Genomic DNA, 24080 nt, shown 5'->3' with positions numbered 1-24080 from the left:
TTCACTGCAGCCCTCCCCTGCACCCATTGGACAGACCCCATCCATCTCTCTTGATCTCCTGGGGAACCCTAAACTCAACTGTGTTGATGTGAAAAATAAAATAAAAAATATTGTTGAAAAATAAAAACAACCAATCCTTAAAATCCAAAATGGTTATGTCTGCTTCTTTGCCTCTCCACTCACATACATCCAAGTCCGTTCTGCCTGCTGGAAGGGAAGATGGTGACATAGAAAATGATTCATCTCTCTCCAAACTGAAAGCCAGAGTAACACGAAGTATTACATTGAGGTATCTTCAATTGGCTTCTCTATTCTGACCTCCTATTTCTATAGATGAAAGGCCCTCTCAGTCTCCCAGATTTGAAGACTTGGGATAATGTCCTACAACTCAATAGCAAATAACTTAATAACCTGATTTAAAAAATGAGCTAAGACCTCATCAGGAGGTGCTGCAGTGGACAGAACATTGGACTGGGATACAGAGGACCCAGGTTCGAAACCCCAAGATTGCCGGCTTGAGCGTGGGCTTATCTGGCTTGAGCGCAGGCTCACCAGCTTGAGCGCGGGGTCACTAGCTTGAGTGTGGGATTATAAACATGACCCCACAGTTGCTGGCTTGAGCCCAAGGTTACTGGCTTGAGCAAGGGGCCACTTGCTCTGCTGTAGCCCCCCCCCCCCAATCAAGGAACAAATGAGAAAGCAATTAATGAACAACTAAGGAGACTAAGGTGCCACAATGAGGAATTGTTGCTTCTCATCTCTCTCCCTTCCTGTCTGTCTGTCCCTATCTGTCCCTCCCTCTGTCTGTCACAAACAAAACAACAACAACAAAAAACAAGCTAAGGACTTGAGATCTTTCTTCAAAGAATACAAATGACCAACAAGTATATGAAAAAATGCTCAACATTACTAATCATCAGGGAAATGCATATCAAAACCACAAGCTATCACCTCACATCAGATAACTATTACCAAAAAACTCCCAAAAGACAAAAAGTGTTGGCAAAGATGTGGAGAAATTTGAATCCTTGCACATATTTTGGTGACAATGCAAAATGGTGCAGCTGCAATGGAAAAGAATATGGAAGTTCCTAAAAAAATTAAAAATAGAACTAACCATATAATCCAGTAATCCCACTTCTGGGTATTTAACTGAAAGAATTGAAGTCAGGATCCTGGAGCACAATTTTCAACTGCTAAACTGTGGAAACAACCGAAATGTCCACTGACAGATGAATGGATAAAGAAAATGTGATATACATGACACATATAATGGAATACTAATCAGCCTTTAAGAAAAAAGGGAAACTGCAACATGGGACATGGATGAACCATGAGTATAATATTATACCAAGTCAAATAAGCCAGTCATAGAAAGACAAAATATTGCATGCTGCCACCTATATAAGTTATCTAAAATAGTCAATCAAATTCATATAATGGCCTGACCCATGGTGGTTCAGTGGATTAAAGCAAGGACCTGGAATGCTGAGGTCGCTGGTTTGAAACCCTGGGCTTGCCTGATCAAGGCACATATGGGAGCTGATGCTTCCTGCTCCTCCCCCCCTTCTCTCTCTCTCTTCTCCCTAAAATGAATAAATAAAACCTTAAAAAAAAAAAAATTCATATAATGAAAGAATGTAATGGTAGTTGCCAGAGACTGGAGGAAGGAAATGGATTACTAATCAACAAGCATAAGGTTTCAGTTAAGCACACTGAATAAGCTCAAGATCTGCTATACATTGTTCCTATAGTCAGTGATGATGAATGGTACACTTAAAAATTTGTTAGGGAGGCATCTCATTTTATTTATTTATTTATTTATTTATTAAAAAGACTTTATTCATTTTAGAGAGGAGAGAAAGGGAGGGAAAGAGAAGGAGGGAGAAGCAGGAAGTATCAACTCCCATGTGCCTTGACCAGGCAAGCCCATGGTTTCAAACCAGTGACCTCAGTGTTCCAGGTCAACACTACCCACTGCACCACCACAGGTCAGGCAGAAGGTATCATTTTTTAACTGTTCTCATCACAGTAAAATAAAATTTACAAAACTAAATTTTTAAATATTTTTTAAAAACCTCAAAAATGAGCCTGACAAGGCGGTGGTGTAGTGGATAGAGCACTGGTCTGGGATGCTAAGGACCCAGGTTCGAAACCCCAAGGTCACAGGCTTGAATGTGAGCTCATTGGACCTGAGCTTGGATTTGCCGGCTTCAGCATGGGATCTTAGACATGACACCATGGTTGCTGGCTTGAAGTCCAAGGTCGCTGGGTTAATCAAGAGGTCACTGGCTCATCTGGAGACCCCAGTCAAGGAACATATGAGAAAGCAATTAATGAATAACTAAAGTGTTGCAACTACAAGTTGAAGCTTCTCATCTCTCTTCCTTCCTGTCTGTCCCTGTCTCTTGCAAAAAAACAAAACAAAAACCTCAAAAATGAAAACAAATATTTGTAGTAATGTTTATTGGGAATTTAATCAATTTTCTCCAAATTCTCTTGTCTTTTTTATTTTTTATTTATTTTTAATTTTCTGAAGCTGGAAACGGGGAGGCAGTCAGACAGACTCCCGCATGCGCCCCACCGGGATCTACCCGGCATGCCCACCAGGGGGCGATGCTCTGCCTATCCCCGGCTTCGCTCTAGCGCCTGGGGCAGAGGCCAAGGAGCCATCCCCAGCACCCTGGCCATCTTTTTGCTCCAATGGAGCCTCAGCTGCGGGAGGGGAAGAGAGAGACAGAGAGGAAGGAGAGGGGGAGGGGCGGAGAAGCAGATGGGCGCTTCTCCTGTGTGCCCTGGCCGGGAATCAACCCGGACTTCCGCACGCCAGGCCGATGCTCTACCACTGAGCCAACCGGCCAGGGCCCTGTCTTTTAAATATATAGCTTCCATATTCCATTCTTGTGGAATCAGAATTCTGTTTTTGGAAGAGACCTGGAATCTCCATTTTACATAAGCTCCCTTGGCAATTCTTATCTGTGTGGGGATCTGAAAACTACTGGGAGTTTACCCTTGACTCCCCTCTCACTCATTATTTTGTTCTAGTTAAGCTATTTTCTGACTTTTTATGGTAGCTCTCAAATCAACTCTTTCCATCCCCACAGCTGATTTCTAAGTCAGGGTTCCACTTTCAGCCTTGGCTGATATTTGTGTCTTCAAGCTCCTATGCCAACTCACTTATAAACATCACTCCTGATCAATTTGCCCCACAATGCTCTTTGGCATACTCTTCCTCAAAACTCTTCAATGACTCCCTACTGCCCAACCAGATGCAGTCTAAACTCTTTACCCAATAAATGGTGAAGACACATGTTAATCAAGGGTTTTCTTTGGTATCTAGGTTGTATTTCTACATTGAGATCATAAATTTGCTGATCTAGACTTGAGCATTTATCAGAAGTAAGGCTTAACATTCGGAAGGCTCAGGAAAAAGGGCTAAAGTTTTCTTCATCTTCTATACTCATTTTTAGGTTATTATCTTTTCACTGCTTTGGTGTGCCTCCCTCCACCTAAAGATTTTTCTTAAAAGCGCAAATCCTTTTGGAAATGGACTAGATGTTAGGCACATTACTCCAGCATAAAACTCAAATGTGTCTGCTAGTCCTGTCTTACCCAGTCAGTCACTGCCCAGTCTAGCCTTTTCCTGTCCTTGGGGGGGCAGGGGTAGAGAAATGTGTATATGCTCCTCCCCTTGCCTGCAACACCTTTTTTTCCCCCTTCTGGTTTAATTCTGTACTTTCCTTTAAAGAGCCAACTACATCAGTCACTTCCACCATGAAGCCCTCCCAAACTACTCTAGGCTACAGGATCTCAAGAACATCTGTAGTACTAATTCAACATGACATTAATAACACAGAAACTACTTCGTATGTCTTTTAATATACATGATTATTTCCAACTCATCAGATATGGTGGTTCCAAAGGCACAATTTAACATAAAACGACCAAGTAGCTTTTCCTGAATAGTGTAGGGCTAAAGCAGTAATTAGTAATTTTATTATTTTCTTGGGTTAGCTTTGATCTGAAATGAGTTGCTATCTTCAGAGAATAATTAATGTATATGCCGGTTGAATGGGTCCTAGCGGCCCATATTCCTTACAAATATTGAACTGTATTGAAGGGAAGGCCCCAGTAGTTTACTCTCACCTAACCCATTCGGATCCTGGTCCTTTCTCTCTTGGAGTTTAGGGGGTTCCTCGAGTTTTCTTACTTCCACCCAGGCAGGGGGGGCTCGCGTCCAGTTGAGGGTTCTCCCTCCACTGGGCAGGGGTTCGCGCCTGTATGGCCAGCGCATGGACCGGCCCAGCTAGCTCCTCTGACAGTGCAGCGTGGACCAGCCGGTGCCGCTGCAGGGGGCTCAGTCCCTCGAAGCGAGAGCTCACCACCGCCACACGGAAATGCGTCTCGCTGCCTGGGGGGACCGCGTGGCCGCCGCTCTCGTTACGCAGCTCCAGCACTTCGGGGTTCAGGGCTTGTTCCAACTTCGTGCGAATGGCAGCTTCGACGGGACCTATGGTCCCTGATCCCGCGCTGACCCGGGGCAGACAGACGGGGCCGGCCATGGAGAACAGGCGTCTGGCCAGCTGCCCACTCAGCATCGGCTAACACAGGGACAAGGGCAAGAGCAGTGAGGGCCTGGGTTCCCGCCCGGTGAGAGACACCCCCACTTCCACCCTCACACCCCCACCGGTCACTGTCCACAGTCCGTAGCTGCAGGGTACCCGGCCGAGAAGCGACACCGAAGCCCGCCCCCTTCCTGTGTGACGTCGGGGAATTGGGCTGCCGCTGGCAGCGGGTGTCGGGGCGATTAGAGAAGGCCCGCGCACGAGGCACGTTCGTTAATAAGGGGATTAACAAGGTATGGTACAAGGGTGGCAAAAGTAGGTACGTGAAATTCCGGGTTTTCCCGCAGGGCCAGCATCCCCTCTGAACCCCGGACAGGACCCTGTCTACCTTCGGCTCAGCCTTGGTTACACCAGTTTCGGCGCAGGTACACGACTCCTAATGCAGGCGAAATGCTTTGCTCCGTTCTGAGTGAGGCACGCTGGGAAATGGAGTTTTTGCTACGCGACAGAATGGGCAGACGCTACGTGATGCCCCGAGGCCTCACGGGAATTGTAGTCTCTGATTCTCCCAATTTGTGAGGTCGTCAGTGGAAGAATGTTGGGCAGTGGAAGAATGCTACCTTCTTTCTCCACAAAAAAGCAAAAACAAAAACAAAATACATCGGAGGTATAAAGAAGAGCAGAATGTTTTATCAAGATTTTGCTTAAGCCACTTTGGTTTTGCTTTGGGACAAATTAAAAGTACTAAACTCTGGTGCCAAACAAATAAAAAAAAACCAAAACCCAAAACCCAAAACCAAACCAAGGCCCTGGCCGGTTTGCTCAGTGGTAGAGCGTCGGCCTGGCGTGCAGGAGTCCCGGGTTCGATTCCTGGCCAGGGCACACAGGAGAAGCGCCCATCTGCTTCTCCACCCCTCCCCCTCTCCTTCCTCTCTGACTCTCCCCCTCCCGCAGCCAAGGCTCCATTGGAGCAAAGGATGGCCTGGGCGCTGGGGATGGCTCCTTGGCCTCTGCCCCAGGCGCTAGAGTGGCTCTGGTCGCGACAGAGCGAAGCCCCGGATAGGCAGAGCATCGCCCCCTGGTGGGCGTGCCGGGTGGATCCCAGTCGGGTGCATGCGGGAGTCTGTCTATCTCCCCGTTTCCAGCTTCAGAAAAGTACAAAAAAGAAAAAAACAAAAGAAAAACAAAACAAAACCAAAAACTCTGGAAACCCTGCGCAATTGAGATTGGGTTATTCCATGCATTTTATTGCCAATCATATAGCTCCACTCCTTTATTTTACATATAAGTAAATAGAACTCCATTCCATTTATTGAACACAATACTAGGGAGCAAAATTTTTGTTGCATCCACAAAAACACTTGTTCTTACCTAAATCGAGTGTGTTGTTCTCAAATCTGACATTAGTTTTTCTCTGTAAGCTACAGTTTTTATTGCAATTCAAGATTTAGGTTTTCATCTTATTGTAAAATTTTCAACATTTAGTTTAACATAATGAAGTAGATAGAATGTCTTCTTGGGCATCATCTTTGTGAAAATATAATAATTTATATAATGCAGTAAATACACTAATACACTTAAAGATATGATTGCATCAGAATTTGTCTACAATTTCAAAATAGAACATATTAAAACACTTATTTTAATCATAAAATTTGTGCAAAACTAATTTAAATTCTATTCAGGCAAAAGTTTGCATTTGTAGCTCTTGCTTGTACTTGTACTTGTTGAGGACAATCTCGTTTGATGCTCCAGCAGTAGTCTGCTCATCACTAACAGCTCCAAGATTTTCAGGAAACTTATGAAGGTGACTGTTCAGGAAGTGAATCTTAACGCTCATGTTATATCCAGTGTCACGGAAAGCCAACAGCATCCTTTGAACCAGAAGTTCATAGTTTTCTGCTTTTTTTCTTGCCAAGGAAGTTCTTTGTAACTGCCACAAAAGACTGCCATGCTGCTTTGTCCTCCTTATTCATCTTCCTGGCAAATTCTTTGTCACATATGAGGGTTCGAATCTGAGGTCCATCGAATACACCTGCTTTTATCTTCTTGAAAGACAAGGCAGGAAAAGCAGAAATAATATGTTGAAAGCATTCACTTTCTCTATTCAGAGCCTGAACAAACTGCTTCATTAAGCCAAGTTTGATGTGAAGTGGGGGAAAAATGATCCTGTCTCAATTAACTACAGGTTCATTCACAATATTTTGCATCCCTACTTCCAAAGCTTCTCATTTTGGCCACTCCTTCTGTGTCCAATGTTTCTCCCAAGCTCGGCTGTCCCACAAACACAGAAAGCAAGGATACTTCGTGAAACCTCTCTGTTGTCCTAGCAGGAAATTTACCATTTTAAGATCCACACAAATGATCCAGTTATGCTCCTCATACTTCAGAAAGACGAGGACAATTTTTTTTTTTTTTTGTATTTTTCTGAAGCTGGAAACGGGGAGAGACAGTCAGACTCCTGCATGAGCCCGAGTGGATCCACCCGGCACGCCCACCAGGGGGCGACGCTGTGCCCACCAGGGGGCGATGCTCTGCCCTTCCGGGGCGTCGCTCTGTTGCGACCAGAGCCATTCTAGCGCCTGGGGCAGAGGCCAAGGAGCCATCCCCAGTGCCTGGGCCATCCTTGCTCCAATGGAGCCTCGGCTGCGGGAGGGGAAGAGAGAGACAGAGAGGAAGGAGAGGGGGAGGGGTGGAGAAGCAGATGGGCACTTCTCCTGTGTGCCCTGGCCAGGAATCAAACCCGGGACTTCTGCACGCCAGGCCGATGCTCTACCACTGAGCCAAACGGCCAGGGCTCGAGGACAATTTTTATGTCATTATAATCTTCTTGCAGATGAGTTGAATAACCAATTGGAACCGCTGCATAAACATTACCGTTGTGTAGGAGAACATATTTCAGGCTCCGTTTAGAGCTGTCAAGAAATAGCCACCATTCTGTTGGACTGTAAGTGGTAACACCTAGCTGGCTGAGAAGACTACTGATATCATGATAGTAAATAAAGTGTTTGGCTTCGGAAAAAATGTCCACAAAAATTTGTTCACGCTTCCTGAAATGGGATACTTTAGCTGACTGATGAAGTACATTCTTTTCTTGAAGGCTGGAGGCTAATGACTCAGCTGCTTTCTTTGATAGGCCCAACTCTTACTAAGTCAATCAATTTGGGTTGGCTAAACTGCTGAGGGGTTAATGACTGCTTGGCATCAGAAGAAGACCCTTCAGATTATACAACCATTTCCTCATGCATCTTATCAAAATACACTTGATCACCATGTTCACTTTCTTTGTCCTTAGAAGAAATAAAACCATTGAAGACTGGAACCGGAGTGTCTCAGAGTGTGGGATAGATCGTATTGCTGAAGGAATATTAGGATATGTGATCATATGCCGTTTTTTCTTGCCGATGCCCTTTGTATGGATCAGACAGAAATAACAGTCACTGCTGTGGTCCTTAGGTTCACGCCAAACCATGGGAATACCAAAAGGCATTCCTTTGCGTTTTCTTTTTGTCCAGTCATGAAGCATTTCCTCACAATTATGACACACAAGATGAGGAGCCCAATTCTTGTCTTGATCACCAAGGGGAACTTGAAAATAGGAAATATATGCACGTGTCAGAAATGATGAAATATTGCACCTTTGATGTTGAAGTGTGTAACAGCCACATATACAACAGAAAGTGTCAGGACTATTCTTACATTTATGTCTACTCGAAGAAGCCATGATTCAATCTTAAAACAAAATAAGAGGGTGTTTTTATCAGATAATAATTTTTTACATTTAAAAACAATTACAATTATGTAAAAGTGATGTTTGTAAAACATTAATTGCCTTGTGGTTATGTTCAATCCAAGAGTCATTGCCCTTTAAAACCCATTGCATGCCATTAACTGTAACAATTTAAAACCCAATGCATGCCATTAACTGTAACAAAAAGAAATTAAAATTGCATAAAAACTAGAGCATGCACCAAACAACGGATTTCAGATTTGGAATCAGCGATGCAGAAATATATAGAAACGGTTCTAAAACCTCATGTAACAGAAAATGAAAAAAAAAAATTGTTCCCCAGTGTAATTGTGCATCAGACCAGTTCGGCAGGCTGGGGAATAAAGCAGATCTTGATCTCAAAAAGTTTACAGAACATTGGAAAAGACGGACAAGTGAGAGGACAATTGCTAAATGTTATGATGGGACTAAGAACAGGGTGCCTGTAAAGCCAGTATTCACGGCCACCATCACAGCCGCCTGGCCCATGCAGGTTTGCATTAGATTCGAACAGACGGTAATGAAACAATGGAGCCAAGAACTGGTGGGCCATTAGCTTTAATCCTATCTTGCACCCAGTGGGCAAGTAAAAACACACACTGGGCTCCAAAACCCACTCATTCAGGGCTCACAAAGCTACTGACTTATCCGAGATTTCCTAGAATCAAAGGTTTCTAGCTCACCAGTCTCATTCACCTTTGTTCCTGTTGGGCAGATAAAATGTATTATGCTCACTTTGTTAAAGAGGACGTTGCCCAGGTGATATTAATGTGTGTTGGGGTGGGCTAAAGGCAGGCAGAATCCTTGTAGCCTGGGGCTTGGTTTTGGAATTAAGCCTTTCCTACCCTTTTTGGTGTAAGGTGGTACAATCCTATCATGCCTCAGAGAAGTGACTTTGTATTAAGAGACTTCCCTATTATGTATATTGGATTAAGGGTTTGGATTTCTACACTATAAAATGGGAACGGAGCGGGAGTTTGGCTCTTGGTTCCTGAGGTTAGCATGAGAGAGTGGAGAGAGTAGAGCCAGCAGCTAAAGGAGGCCACGTGGAGGAGGCCAGGAGAAGCAGCCAAGATGGCGGAGTGCTGAGTGAGATGCCAGTTTGTGTAGAGTTTGTATCTGGGATAAGGAAGGAGATGGGGAACTGAGGAGAATAAGGCTGGTGAGCTAGAAACCTTTGATTCTAGGAAACTCGGATAAGTCAGTGGCTTTGTGAGCACTGAGTGTGACTGGGTTTTGGAGCCCAGTGTATATTTTTACTTGCCCGCCGGGTGCAAGGTAGGATTAAAGGCTATGGCCCACCAGTTTTTGGCTCCATGGTTTCTTTACCGACTGTCCGAATCCAATGCGAACCTGCATGGGCTGGGCTGCTGTGATAGTGGCCCTGCTTCCTGGCTTTACAGTTCCCCATCTCCTTCTGTCTGCACAAACTGCACAAACTGGCTTCTTCAGCATTCCTCCATCTGGGCTGCCTCTCCTCTCCTCCACGTGGCCTTACTCTGCTCTCCTTTCTCTGCTCTCTCCTCTACTGATAATCTCAGGAACTGAGAGAGAGCAAACTCCTGGTCTGCCCCACTTTATAGTGTAGAAACCCAAACCTTTAATCCAATATACAAACAAGGAAGTCTCTGATACAAAGTCACTTATCTGAGGCATAATGAGATTCCTCATGAGAATGCACCACCTACATCATGCAATCAGTCAAGGGTGTGGGGAAAAGCTTAGTCTTAAAACTAAGCCTTAGGCCAGGGGTCGGGAACCTATGGCTCGTGACCCAGATGTGGCTCTTCTGATGGCTGCATCTGGCTCGCAGACAAATCTTTAATAAAAAAAAAATGTTAAAAATATAAAACATTCTCATGTATTACAATCCATTTATTTCCAACCGCTCATGTTCATGGTTGTAGGTGGCTGGAGCCAATCACAACTGTCCTCCGGGACAGCACCAAATTTTTATTGGATAATGTGTAATGTACATGGGTCGTTGTATGGTGTCGGGAGCCGATCAACGACTGCTGGCTGACAAGGTCACAGCAGGAGAAGACCCACAACTGCTGGCTGACAAGGTCACAGCAGAAGAAGATAAAAAACTGCTGATTGACAAAGTCACAGCAGAGAAGACCAATGGCTGTGGGGTGACAAAGTCACCGCAAAAGGATAGGCACAACGATACTTCCCCCTTTGACTTTTTGAATTAATCTGGCCTTATATCCCCCCTTTTTCTGGGTGTGTGCTATTATTTGTGACACAGGGATAATAGTACCGTGCTTTCCCTGTAGATTTGTAGTAATTTCTTTGGAAATGAGACAGAAGGTGTAAGTTCCACAGAAAAGCCTGTAAGCCCCTTGAACTGGGCTCATAGATATAAGAGGCTAGCTATGATATCCCTCGTAAAGGGTTAAGTTTGTAGGAGAATTTCTTCTTACTAATCATGTTAGAAAGAATAGATTGTGACTTGTGTATGGGTAGAAGGCAGTGGCTGTGCAGAGCACCTTTCGGCCTTCACTTAATTCATCATTTTTCCTCCCTAGCCTTTTCAGGTGATAGAGTAGAGAAACTTTCCTTTCTTCTTGCTTATTTGATCTGCAGATAGTGGTACACTCTAAGAAGAATATAGTTAGAACTTAACTAGTGTGTGAATATAGTAAATAAATAAAGTTTAACTGGACATTAGAATCTTAGGTAAAGTGTAATGGAATGGCCCGTTGCGTGGCCTGGGATGGGAATGCAGTCAGCAAGAAAAGAATGTTTTGCTAAGAGAATTGTTTTATGACTGAAGGCAGTTGCTGGGCTTTCTCAGTGAGACATTCTCATGAGATTTATATACTTTCCCAAGGTTTTTCGTTCAGATAATAAAGAGGAATATGGAAGAATCCATAGAAGCAATAGCAATTATGCCTTCTGATATTATGTTGCTACTAGCTATCTTGCAGGTGCACTCTATATATCTTTAAGCAAAAGTTACTCTTGATGTTATGACAATTTCTTAATAAGCAAACCTTTTGAAGTCTTGTGAGAAAAGTTAGGACACTGCATAAACTCAAGGCCATTTGCCTGAGAAAGCGGTGGTCCTTTGCTAGTCCTTAATGATTTTGTCTGTTAATCTCTCTCTGCCCCTTGACTCACAACAACAGTAAAGTTGAGTTATTAGTTAGTACTAATCCCTTAAAAGCTTTTACCGATGTTATCGCTATTCAAGTTATTTTTTAATTGTACTTTGAATGATTTGCCACCTGATTTGTAGTTTATAGATATAAATTAACTGTTATCTGGAAACATGTAAACATAGTGAAACAGAAGCAATGATTAATACCATGTAATTGTAACTTGGTGTGTGTGTATAAAAAAGGAGCTGTACTAGCATTTGGTAGAGATGCCTGGCAGTAAATGCTAACTAGAGAATAAAGAGAAAGAAAAGAATTCGGCTCTCTCACTCCATTTTCGCCGACGCCGTCTCCTCCTGTGGGACCCCTGGATCCCCCCCCCCCCCGGGGCTGGACCCCGGCAGTATGGCTCTCACGGAATTACATTTTAAAATATGTGGTGTTCATGGCTCTCTCAGCCAAAAAGGTTCCTGACCCCTGCCTTAGGCTATAACCACCCCTGCCTGCTTATACAGCCTGTCCCCTTGACATGGTTTCTCCTTGGAGGTTGTAGCAGAAAGGAAATGAGACGCAGTTTAAAGAACAGTTAATAAGAGACATTGATAAGAGTGTGGTGGTTACGGGGGGGGGGGGGGGGGGGGGGGGGGGGGAGAGGGAGAGGGAAAGGGGGAGGGGGAGGGGCACAAAGAAAACTAGATAGAAGGTGACAGAGGACAATCTGACTTTGGGTGATGGGTATGCAACATAAGTGAACGACAAGATAACCTGGAGTTGTTATCTTTGAATATATGTATCCTGATTTATTGATGTTGCCCCATTAAAAATAAAATTATTAAAAAAAAACAAAAAACAGTTAAAAGTGGTGCTCTGACCAGGATGTGAACAGAGATGTGAGTACACTGAGGCTCTGTGTGTGGGAATAGGGAAGACCTTATGAAGGAAGAGGTGATATCTGGGCTGAAACAGGAAGGATGAGGAAGATTTTGTAGGTCAAGATGAGGATGAAGCCAGGGGTAACAGCATGTACAATGACAGGGAGCTGTGGAAAGGCCTTGCTCATCTGAATGGTGAGCAGCTCCATGTGAAGGAGGCTGGGTTGGTGCTGGGGAGAGGTGGAGGGAAAGAGGAAGGGAGAGGACTATGGTAGAATGGTAGGATAGAGTTAGAGTACAAAATAAATGTTTGATTATCTAGATCGCTTGGGAAGGAACTCAGTTTCCTTTAGTTAAAAATCCCAGAAGTGTTAAGGAATGAAGATCCAGCCTGTTTGTGATGTTGTACTACTTTTATAAATGGCCTGCTTTGCTTTGCTTTTTAATAGCTCTTGTAAGGATGTTGGAAAAGGACCTCTGGGGAGCAATAGATGTAATTGAGCCTGGGATAATTTGAAAGATATTAGCCTATCTTGACTTATTAATAAGGTTTTACAGCTAGATGGAATCTATAGTATTGTCTAATTCTCTCTCTAACAGAGTAAGAAAGCAATACTCAGCAAGTTAAGTTACTTCATGAAGCCCAACATCTAGTTAGTGGAGCAGTGAGAATAAAGTGATAAAGAGCAGTCTTTAACTTAGGCAGACCTGGATTCCAAGCATGTCTTAGTAAGTGGCTGTGTGACTTATGGCAAGTCCTTTAACATCTAATTTGTGAAACAAACAATTATATCTACTTCTTAGGTAGCCCCCAGCATAGAAATTTTCACATAATAAGAATTCAGTATAAACTCTTTTCTTTTTGATCTTCCTTAACTGTGATAGAAGTAAAAACATACATCAGAGTCCAGAAAGTCAACTGGTTCCTCAAGCAGGGCTTTTCTGGAGGCTAGAGTTGTGGTGGGGTCTCCACTGTCTGGGTTCAGACTTGTAGGTCTGAAAATTTGATACTATCAGAACTTCTAGAGTTGATTGGCTTCTTGGGGAGAGACTCACATTAATACAATATACAAGAAATTTATGAATAGTCCAGAATGCAAATTTATTAACTTCTAGCAGTAGATGCATCCTCCCATAACTGGACCTCCTCTTCTCAGCCTCGTATTTTTATCTTGAAATTGAATAATCAGAAAGTTGTTAATTGAGCATAGAATCTGAACTAAGAATTAGACAGTGTTCAGAAATACTTCATTCAGGCTGTGACAAAAGGTTGATTCTTTTTTTTTTTTTTTTGTATTTTTCTGAAGCTGGAAATGGGGAGACAGTCAGACAGACTCCCGCATGCGCCTGACTGGGATCCGCCCAGCATGCCCACCAGGGGGCGATGCTCTGCCCCTCCGGGGCGTCGCTCTGTTGCGACCAGAGCCACTCTAGTGCCTGGGGCAGAGGCCAAGGAGCCATCCCCAGCGCCGGGGCCATCTTTGTTCCAATGGAGCCTCGGCTGCGGGAGAGGAAGAGAGAGACAGAGAGGAAGGAGAGGGGGAGGGGCGGAGAAGCAGATGGGCGCTTCTCCTGTGTGCCCTGGCTGGGAATTGAACCTGGGACTTCTGCACGCCAGGCCGACGCTCCACCACTGAGCCAACGGGCCAGGGCCAAAAGGTTGATTCTTTCATAACTATGGAGCCCTCTATAACTGCCCAAACTTTTGTGTCTAGCAGACATATACTCAGTGTTGGAGAACCTACTATAATTGCCTTGTTTAGACTCTATGTGGAACATATCTTTTATTAACACATGTGTCTTCTGAAATGATATAATTGATTAAAAAAATTTTTTTTGAGAGAGAGAGAGAGAGAGAGAGAGACTGAGACAGAAAGTGGAGAGGGAGAGAGAGAGATGAGCATCAACTTGTAGTTGCTTTACTTTAGTTATTCATTGATTGCTTCTCATATGTGTCTTGATGGGGAGCTCAAGCCAAGCCAGGTACCCCTTACTCAAGCTAGCAACCTTGGGTTCAAGCCAGTGACCTTGGGATCATGTTGATGATCCCACAATTAAGCCAGTGATCCCATGCTCAACCTGGTAAGCCTGTGCTCAAGCCTCAGGGTTTCAAACTGGGGACCTAGCATCTCAGGTTGGCACTCAAGCCACTGCACCACCACTGGTCAGGTAGAAATATCTTAAGTTACATTCTACTACTGAGGAAACACTCCCACCACCTTTGATTGGATTTGAGTGTTTCACAAGTCTATGCCAGCATTCATACCAGAGATAACCTCTATAGATAGCTGATATTAGTTTAACTTCCAGAATTTAGAATTCTTCCATTTTCTAGAGGCATCTCATCACAAAGTTTTTTTGTAATAGTGTGCATTCTGTATACCCATAGCCTGATAGATAGCTTGTATACTATAAATGTTGAATAAAAGTGAATATAAAAGAGAACATCAGAAAAGGGCTCAAGGAATAGAATTTGTTTATTCCTTACTCTATAGCATTCTATTTCATGTCCTTATGGGATACTCAGGAAAGGGCAAAAATGTTGTGTGGGATGTAGAACTCCCAGGTATGGGAAGCTGAACAGGAAGAAAAAGAACTTCCAGGAAAGATGTCTATGAAAGGCAGGTAGAGGATTAGGAATCTGCAAACAAATCTGCAAGGCTCTGCTGCTGATCTAAGAGAGGATGATGAAGCATTCAGGAGGAGTGTGGAGAAAAAGGCTGAAGAGATATCTGTTAAGGAAGTAACTGCATATGCTGAGATGTAGGGAGGAATATTGTTATGTCACTGGTGACACGGGTTGTGAAAAATTTCACAATGAGTAGAAATGCTGAAGCAGAATTTATTACTTTCCAACAGAGAAAAGGGCCAGGTTACCAAGATGATAGTGCCAGTCCCAAGTGAGGTAGCAGGTTGGCTTTTATTATTTCTTTTTTTCTCTGCAACTGTTATAAGGTACCTGGTGGGCAGATAAAATGTATTATGCTCACTTTGTTGAAGATGGCGCTGCCCACATAGAGGCCTGTCACCCAGGTGATATTAATGTGTGTTGGGGGCGGGCTGTGGGCAGGCCCCCTTATAGCCTGGGGCTTGGTTTTAGGACTAAGCCTTTCCCACCCTTTTTGATGTGGGGTGGTATAATCCAATCATGCCTCAGAGAAGTGACTTTGTATTAGAGACTTCCCTATTTTGTATATTGGATTAAAGGGTTTGAATCTACACTATAAAATGGGGGCAGAACGGGAGCCTGCTCTCTTGGTTCCTGAGATTATCATTAGAGGAGAGAGCAGAGCAGAGAGCAGAAGGAGGCCACGTGGAGTAGGCCAGGAGAAGCAGCCAAGATGGCGGAGTGCTGAGTGAGATGCCAGTTTGTGTAGAGTTTGTATCTGGGATAAGGAAGGAGATGGGGAACTGAGGAGAATAAGGCTGGTGAGCTAGAAACCTTTGATTCTAGGAAACTCGGATAAGTCAGTGGCTTTGTGAGCACTGAATGTGAGTGGGCTTTGGAGCCCAGTGTGTGTTTTTACTTGCCTGCCGGGTGCAAGCTAGGATTAAAGATGACAGCCCATCAGTTTTTGGCTCCGTTGTTTCTTTACCGATTGTCCGAATCCAATGCGAACCTGCATGGGCCAGGCTGCTGTGATGGTAGCCCTGGCCTTGGCTTCTGGCTTTACAGCAGAGTATTGAGTGAGATGCCAGTTTGTGTAGAGTTTGACGCTGGAGAAGGAAGGAGATGGGGAACAGAGGTGAATAAGTCTGGTGAGCTAGAAACCTGTTGGGCAGATAAAATGTATTATGCTCACTTTGTTAATGATAACACGTGAGGCCATCGCCCAGGTGATATTAATGTGTGTTGAGAATCCTTGTAGCCTGGGGCTTGGTTTTGGGATTAAGCCTTTCCCACCCTTTTTGATGTGGGGTGGTACAATCCAATCATGCCTCAGAGAAGTGACTTTGTATTAGAGACTTCCCTATTTTGTATATTGGATTAGAGATTGTGAAGCTACAATATAAAATGGGGACGGAGCGGGAGTTTGCGCTCTTGGTTCCTGAGATTATCATTAGAGGAGAGAGCAGAGCAGAGAGCAGAAGGAGGCCACGTGGAGTAGGCCAAGAAAAGCAGCCAAGATGGCAGAGTGCTGAGTGAGATGCCAGTTTGTGTAGAGTTTGTATCTAGGATAAGGAAGGAGATGGGGAACTGGGGAGAATAAGGCTGGTGAGCTAGAAACCTTTGATTCTAGGAAACTCGGATAAGTCAGTGGCTTTGTGAGCACTGAATGTGAGTGGGCTTTGGAGCCCAGTGTGTATTTTTTACTTGCCTGCCGGGTACAAGCTAGAATTAAAGACTATGGCCCACCAGTTTGTGGCTCCGTTGTTTCTTTACCGACTGTCCGAATCCAATGCGAACCTGCATGGGCCAGAAGGCTGCTTTGATAGTGGCCATGGCTTCTGGCTTTACAAAACCTTTGATTCTAGGAAACTCGGATAAGTCAGTAGCTTTGTGAGCACTGAATGTGAGTGGGTTTTGGAGCTCAGTGTGTGTTTTTACTTGCCTGCCAGGTGCAAGCTAGAATTAAAGATGACAGCCCATCAGTTCTTGGCTCCGTTGTTTCTTTACTGACTGTCCGAATCCAATGCGAACCTGCATGGGCCAGGCTGCTCTGATGGTAGCCTTGGCTGCTGGCTTTACAGTACCAAAAAGCTGAAAAATTAATATTGATATTCTAGGAGGAAAAGTTAGGCTTTCCTGTCCCATCCCTCCTTTGGGGAGGGGAGGGAGAAGAATATAGAAGTTTCTGGCTTGCAAGAACAATGGGTCATTTAGTTTTAAATCTAAAATAAAGGTTAACCCAGAAACTTCTTCTCTTTCAATTGGAAACAGAATTTACATACCACCTTGCATTAATTGCGGTTCCTCCCCCTTCCTGGAATCTTGAGAGTAAAATACCTCTAGGCTAATGAGAGAAGATGAACCCTAAAAGATTTGTAATCATCTTTGATTGTGTTACCTTGAAAGTCTTAATGTTTCTGTGTATCCCCTAAACAAATGTCAGCTTGTGCCACGATGTCATGCTCTACCCACCCAAGTGTGATCACGGGTATATAAGCAGCCCCTGAAATATTTTTGGGGCACACGATTTGGGTCTGCTGCCCTGTGTCAGCCATATGTGGCCGGCATATTTAATAAACCTCCTCCTTTAATAAAACTTCAAAATTCATCTGGACTGGGTGTCTCTACGTGAACCTGATGGAGTGAGGTACGGTGCCTTTCAGAATCTGGGGTACGGTACTTTATAACACAACGTTTAAGGAAAGCAAGTAGTTTATTAAGCAAAGCATAAGACACAGTGGGCAAACAGCTATTCTGAGCACCTGTCCTGTTGGGGTCATAGGAGTTATATACTCTTAGCTTTAAGGCTTTGTTTCCCCTTATCAGGGCTAGCAGGGTTTCAAGGTTCCCCTTCCCTGATATTGGGACTAACATACAGGGTTTCAGGGCGATTTGAACGTCTGGTGATTTTGTTTTGGCAGACCTTAGGACTGGGTGAGATAAAACTCCCTTTTCCGGCCCTGGCCGGTTAGCTCAGTGGTAGAGCATCGGCCAGGCGTGCAGGAGTGCCAGGTTTGATTCCCGGCCAGGGCACACAGAAGCGCCCATCTGTTTCTCCACCCCTCCCCCTCTCCTTCCTCTCTGTCTCTCTTCCTCTCCCGCAGCCAAGGCTCCACTGGAGCAAAGTTTGCCCGGCGCTGAGGATGGCTCTGTGGCCTCTGCCTCAGGTGCTAGAATGGCTCTGATTGCGGCAGAGCGACGCCCCAGATGGGCAGAGCATCGCCCCCTGGTGGATCTCGGTCGGGCACATGCGGGAGTCTGTCTGACTGCCTCCCAGTTTCCAACTTCAGAAAAATACAAAACAAAAGAAAAAAACCTCTCTTTTCCTGCCCTAATAACTATCCTACCTAACAAGAAGATTCTGGCTTAGATACCTGCAAGACTGTTGATGTAATTCAGGAAAAAGAACAAAGAGTGGAGGGTGGGCATTTTTGGAATAAATTTGCGTTTGTATAGGTCGAATAGTTGGAACAAATGGGTTGAAATACTCAGTGAACATTTTGGTATGAGGCTCCGAGTTTCTGTATCAAGTCTGGATGTCAATTTAAAGCAATGGAAGTGGGTAAGACTCTTCGAGAACAATGAACAATAAAATGAATCGGGAGTGAGGCACAGTCCGAATGGACACGCGGATTTAGGGATGGGCAGAGCAATAGGAGGAGGATAAAGAAAGCTGGAGGACATTTTGAAAGCCAAGGAAACCAGTTTCAAGGCGGTATCGGACGCCTCCTGGAGGTCAAGAGACCAAACTACTGTAGCCCTTAGTCACTCCGGATTCTGCGGAGCGCAGGCGGTAGGAGTGGGGCGAAGCCACACTACAGGATTTGGAAGGTAATTTAGGGCTCAAGGAGATAATCGGCTTCATAATCTCGTATCCCTGAGTGGGAGAAGCCTTCTGCAGTCCCTTTGGTTACTTCTTAGGATCTCCCTTCCAGCTCTAAACTGGAGCAAAAGAAGACAATTACCACCCTAAACTGGAAAATATGCCACTCGGAACCCCCCTCCCCCAAACAGCGCTGTTTCAAAATTTCTAAAAATCCTGGCATGCAAATAAGGAGCTTTGATGTGGCTCCCGGCAATTGGTAGGTATTTACAAAATTCGTCATTTCCTGGTAATGCCGGATGCAAACAGAAGTCTGTTTTCTGCTTTCCTACTGGCTGTTTGACAGCCTGTCTTAGCCAATCAAACTACCTCCCTTAAGCCCCTCCCGGTAACTCTTATAAATTTCATCAAATTCGTTATTCTTTCCACATCCTTCTCATTGTAAAACAAGCTATAACTGTACTTTTAGCCGTGATGTCAGGACGCGGAAAGCAGGGAGGCAAAGCTCGTGCCAAGGCAAAATCGCGCTCATCCCGCGCTGGCCTGCAGTTCCCGGTGGGGCGTGTGCACCGCCTGCTGCGCAAAGGCAACTACGCCGAGCGGGTAGGGGCCGGCGCGCCAGTCTATCTGGCGGCGGTGCTGGAGTACCTGACAGCGGAGATTCTGGAGCTGGCGGGCAACGCCGCCCGAGACAACAAGAAGACGCGTATCATTCCTCGCCATTTGCAGCTAGCTGTGAGAAATGACGAAGAACTCAACAAGTTACTTGGGGGTGTTACCATTGCCCAGGGCGGTGTCTTGCCCAATATCCAGGCTGTCTTGTTGCCCAAAAAAACGGAGAGTCATAAGCCCGGCAAGAACAAATAATTAGGTTACACCAGTCCCACTCACCCAAAGGCTCTTTTAAGAGCCACCAACGTGTCACATGAAGGGCTGACCACAAAACGGCGCATTAGCTCTTATTTTGAAAACTTGGGTGGCTCTAAAAAGAGCCTTTAGTCTTTGGTTTATTTTGTCAGTATTTACTTGCTTTTGGCCTGTGGCTTTCGGTTTTCTTGGGTAACAGAACGGCCTGAATGTTGGGCAAGACGCCGCCCTGGGCGATGGTGACTCTACCCAGCAGTTTAAGCTCTTCATAGTTGCGAATGGCCAGCTGAAGGTGACGAGGAATGATACGTGTCTTCTTGTTGTCTCGGGTGGCGTTGCCCGCCAGCTCCAGGATCTCCGCTGTCAGGTACTCCAGCACTACCGCCATGTAGACGGGAGCGCCGGCCCCAACCCGTTCAGCGTAGTTGCCTTTGCGCAGTAGACGATGCACTCGGCCTACTGGAAACTGCAGACCGGCGCGGGACGACCGCGACTTGGCCTCGGCACGAACTTTGCCTCCCTGCTTCCCGCGACCAGACATGATCAGAAGTGAGATTAAAATCTACTAAAGCTCAGAACCTCACAACTAAACAAGATTAATACAATAAAAAAAAAAAAAGAAAATCAGTACTCAGAAAGCCTTTATAAGCTTTCCTAGGGGTGGGGTCAGAAACGCGTCTTTCATTGGTTCTAAATTGGCTCCAGAAATGACCAATAAAGTCCAGTGTAAGCATTATGACGTAACTACTACTGGAAACGCAAGTTACTATATGGCCCAATGGAAATGAAAGACTTCTGGAGCCTTAATTTGCAAAGGGTGGTTATAAAAGGACCAGGCTCGCTTAGCCTCTCACTTCGTTCTCTAGCGCGTCTGTGTAGTTTGTTGCCATGCCGGAGTCTGCGAAATCCGCTCCGGCGCCCAAGAAGGGTTCTAAGAAGGCGGTTACTAAAGCCCAGAAAAAAGATGGCAAGAAGCGCAAGCGCAGTCGGAAGGAGAGCTACTCCATCTACGTGTACAAGGTGCTCAAGCAAGTGCATCCTGATACCGGCATCTCTTCCAAGGCCATGGGCATCATGAACTCCTTCGTCAACGACATCTTCGAGCGCATCGCCAGCGAGGCCTCCCGCCTGGCGCATTACAACAAGCGTTCCACCATCACCTCCCGGGAGATCCAGACCGCCGTGCGCCTGCTGCTGCCCGGCGAGCTGGCCAAGCACGCCGTGTCCGAGGGCACCAAGGCCGTCACCAAGTACACCAGCTCCAAGTGAGTCCCTCCCGGGACGCGGCGCTCCCACGAGTCGCTGGCTGCTTGCCTCCAAAGGCTCTTTTCAGAGCCACCCACCTAGTCGCCAGAAAGAGCTGTATACATTAGATTTTCTTCTCAGTTCTTTATCACAAAGTAAGTTATTTTAGTTAAAGTTCACGGACATACATACTACGCGTAGCTTTTTAAGCCTCTGACCTCAGGTTCCTGGCGCATGAGTGGCTTTGCTCTTCGAATCTGAGGAGCGTTTTAAACCCGTCCCTGTGTCTTTTTTCCCCATACGAGTCGGTTCTAAAGATTGAAGTCTGCTCTTCCCACACTCCAGCTGTAGAATGTGATGTCTTGGTGCTTCTGTTGGGTATGTTTCGTCAACGTCTTAAAAACGAAGTGGTGTCAGCCGTTTTCATTTAAGGAAGAACCCAGTACACAACTAAGCCCAGGTTTCTTAAACACTGCGTCACAACCCTGAAGAATTTTTCCCAAGAGTTTGATAGCTGCTATGGTGCTTTGTGGCCTGCTGGCGACACCAGCCATTCTGGGCACTTACGCCAGGTCCCAGCCTTTTCCTGATTGGGCTACATTAATATTATATGAGTGTCACTAAGTGTTTGGCACATAGCGGATACCCCTTAATCACTTCCACGATGGATGGGTGCGGTTCATTCCCATTAGATGCATGTGAAAACATGATAATGGAAATGTTTTTGGAACTCCTTCCCCAAATTTGTCCGTGGTCACCTCGCAACAGCTAGGAGGAAGTTCCTGTTAAGATTCCTTTTGCCAGAAAGAGGAGGTGGCAGTGGTAGGTCTTTGTACGTTTTAGTGTAACGTCTTTTGGGTTTTCATTACATTGAGAACATTGGTCACTGCAAAGACCCTTTTCCCTTTTCTGAATCCTGCCAATGCCTCCCCCCCTTTCCTGCTCCACCCTGAGATAAGTTTTTCCTTTTTTAAAAATTTAAATTACTGATTTTAGCGAGAGAGGAATGGTGAGAGAGATGGGAACATCAGTCTGTTCCTATATGTGCCCTGATGGGATCGAACCCATAACCTCTGTGCTTTGGGATGATCTAACCGATTGAGCCATCCGGTCAGGGCTAGATCAGCTTTTAATTTACACTTACCGTCTCATTTGCTTTTCAGGAGACCATGTAAGACAGACCTTGTAAAATAGGCAAGGTTAATAACCCTTTTATAAACGAGGTTGAGAGAAGCAAAGTGATCCATCCACTGGTAAAGCAGCTACCATTGTGCACCATTGTGTCCTCAGATGTGAGGACATTACATTTTATTTTGTTAAATCTTTCTGTCCAACCCTTCATTTTGCTATACAGACTCTGATGGTCTGATCAGTTATTCAGCTCTGCTTTTGGCTAAGAGGTTGTGGAGTTGATTACAGGGGTATGTTTCCTAAATGTGTGTTTTCAAATGTGTGCAGATGGCATTGTTATTAATAAAGTTAGCAGTTAACTTAAAATTCTTTTATCTGGACTATATTTAAAATAATAGTTAAAATTCTTTTATCTGCCGTATTTTTTTTTTAACTAAATGATATTAGCATATATAACCACTAGTGAACCTGTGGACAAGCTGGGCACCTCCAGCTTGCAGGATGGATGTTTGTAAAACATCAAACTTCTAGCTCAGAGGTGCACTGAGGTCTGTTATGAAGACTCTATTAATACTTAGTAATTGAAAAAATACATGGTCACTGTTGGGCAAATACATTTGTAACAAGTGTTTTTAGGTTTGCTCACTTGTATTGGGCAGCGCCATGTGTGTAAGATCTGTGGAAGGCTGAGGGTGCTTGCTCTCAGGGCGGTAGGGTAAATTGCAAATTGAGAACTACCTGATGCCCTGCTGTAGGGAGGGGCAATTGTTTGCTGCCTAAGGCCCCCCCCCCCCCCCCAGCCTGTTTTGCTAGAAAGCCTAAAGAAAGAGAGGAGGGCAGAGGGGCTTGGGAGCGCTGCTGAGGCTGGTGGGGGCCTATGAGTCCGGTAAATCTGGAGAATGAGTCCAGTGAGTCCAGAGTGCTGAGGGGCTTGGGAGCCCGGAGTGAGGGGGACGTGGCCTTCCCCGCCTCTTTGCTCGTCCATGGTTAGGAGACTTTAATAAACGGAATGGTCCACCATTATCTGGCTCCACAGTTCCTTAACCATCTGCCCGAATCCAATGGGAACCTGCATGACAATGACCACAGCCACTGGCCTTAAAGTAAAAAATAAGAAGCATTATAAACAAGATAGAAGAAATAAAGTCCTTATGAAATTTTAGCTAACACCCACAGAGCATTTATTATGTGCCAGACAATGTTCTAGAATCTAGATCCTTTACACATATTGACTGTAATACTCACAAGAGCCTCATGAAATAGTTACCATTATTATCTCCCATTTTATAGGCAAGGAGACTGAATGAAGCACAGAGGCTTCTTCCCAGGAACTTTCCAGAGAACAAACTAGTTGTGTTTAAAGGCCTTGAGAAAGTAAGGTAACTGAAAATCTGGGCCTCCTTCTGAAATTTTTGGGGAAGTATCTATGCTTTAAAATTAAAATAAATTTTTTTTACCTACTCTGTTCACTATAGGATGCACCTTGAATATACCTCTATGGTGGTGGTGGTGGTCTTGAGGATGGGATTGGGGGCGGGGGCTCTGGTTGTCTATCCCAGAGGCCGTAGTTCAACTCAGTCTAGTTTGTCCCCACAGTAGTAGGATTTATCAGCTAGAATCCCTTCACTAACTTGAGAGAAACTTAGTTGCTGTTTATGGGCTCTTCCTGGACATGGTGTTTACTAGGAAGGACGTTTCAGAGTGAGGAAGAGGGTAGAGATGATAGAGCTTGGTATTATTTTAACTTTGGTGGGGAGGTAATTCGAAATAGTGAGATGAACTCTCCTAAGGAATCTCCTCCTTGGTCACTTCTTTCTCCTGCTCAAACATCTGTATACATTTGCTGATGTTGAGTTTAATAATAATAATGGTTATAATAATAATTACTTTTTAGGTTCTGTATCCTTTTTAGAGTACCTATTTACCTGGTCTTCTGCCAAGTGGTTTACATGTATTGCCTAATTTAATCTTTACAGCCATCATTTAAGATAGCTTCCATTATTATCATCCTTATTTTATACATAAAAGAAACTGAGTCATGGAAAAGTTAAACTTGTTCAGCATTGTTTAGGGCAGAAGAAATAAAGTCCTTA

General features: G+C 44.7%; 4 protein-coding genes across 4 annotated transcripts; 2 read left to right on the top strand and 2 right to left on the bottom strand.

The window, feature by feature from the left end:
- Positions 1 to 3860: 3860 nt before the first annotated feature.
- On the bottom strand, positions 3861 to 5047 carry BOLA1 (bolA family member 1). The gene is made up of 2 exons (XM_066372276.1): positions 4954 to 5047; positions 3861 to 4601 (listed from the first exon to the last, which is right to left on the bottom strand). Exon 2 carries the CDS (start codon positions 4596 to 4598, stop codon positions 4185 to 4187), a length of 414 nt encoding a protein of 137 aa, XP_066228373.1. The 5' UTR covers positions 4599 to 4601; positions 4954 to 5047; the 3' UTR covers positions 3861 to 4184.
- Positions 5048 to 19218: 14171 nt separating this feature from the next.
- Positions 19219 to 19612, top strand: LOC136400516 (histone H2A type 2-B). Its single transcript, XM_066377326.1, has one exon. It carries the CDS (start codon positions 19219 to 19221, stop codon positions 19609 to 19611), a length of 393 nt encoding a protein of 130 aa, XP_066233423.1. The 3' UTR covers position 19612.
- LOC136400515 (histone H2A.J-like) lies at positions 19613 to 20211 on the bottom strand. The gene has a single exon (XM_066377325.1). The coding sequence runs from the start codon at positions 20150 to 20152 to the stop codon at positions 19760 to 19762; it is 393 nt and encodes a 130-aa protein (XP_066233422.1). The 5' UTR covers positions 20153 to 20211; the 3' UTR covers positions 19613 to 19759.
- A 271-nt stretch (positions 20212 to 20482) lies between these two features.
- H2BC21 (H2B clustered histone 21) lies at positions 20483 to 23368 on the top strand. Its single transcript, XM_066372275.1, has 2 exons — positions 20483 to 20876; positions 23278 to 23368. Exons 1-2 carry the CDS (start codon positions 20500 to 20502, stop codon positions 23288 to 23290), a joined length of 390 nt encoding a protein of 129 aa, XP_066228372.1. The 5' UTR covers positions 20483 to 20499; the 3' UTR covers positions 23291 to 23368.
- Positions 23369 to 24080: the final 712 nt, after the last annotated feature.

Source organism: Saccopteryx leptura, chromosome 3 (genome assembly GCF_036850995.1).
Source record: "Saccopteryx leptura isolate mSacLep1 chromosome 3, mSacLep1_pri_phased_curated, whole genome shotgun sequence".
NCBI classification, from domain to species: domain Eukaryota; kingdom Metazoa; phylum Chordata; class Mammalia; order Chiroptera; family Emballonuridae; genus Saccopteryx; species Saccopteryx leptura.
The sequence above is the reverse complement of the archived record's forward strand: the minus strand, read 5'-3'. Positions and strand labels throughout refer to the sequence as shown.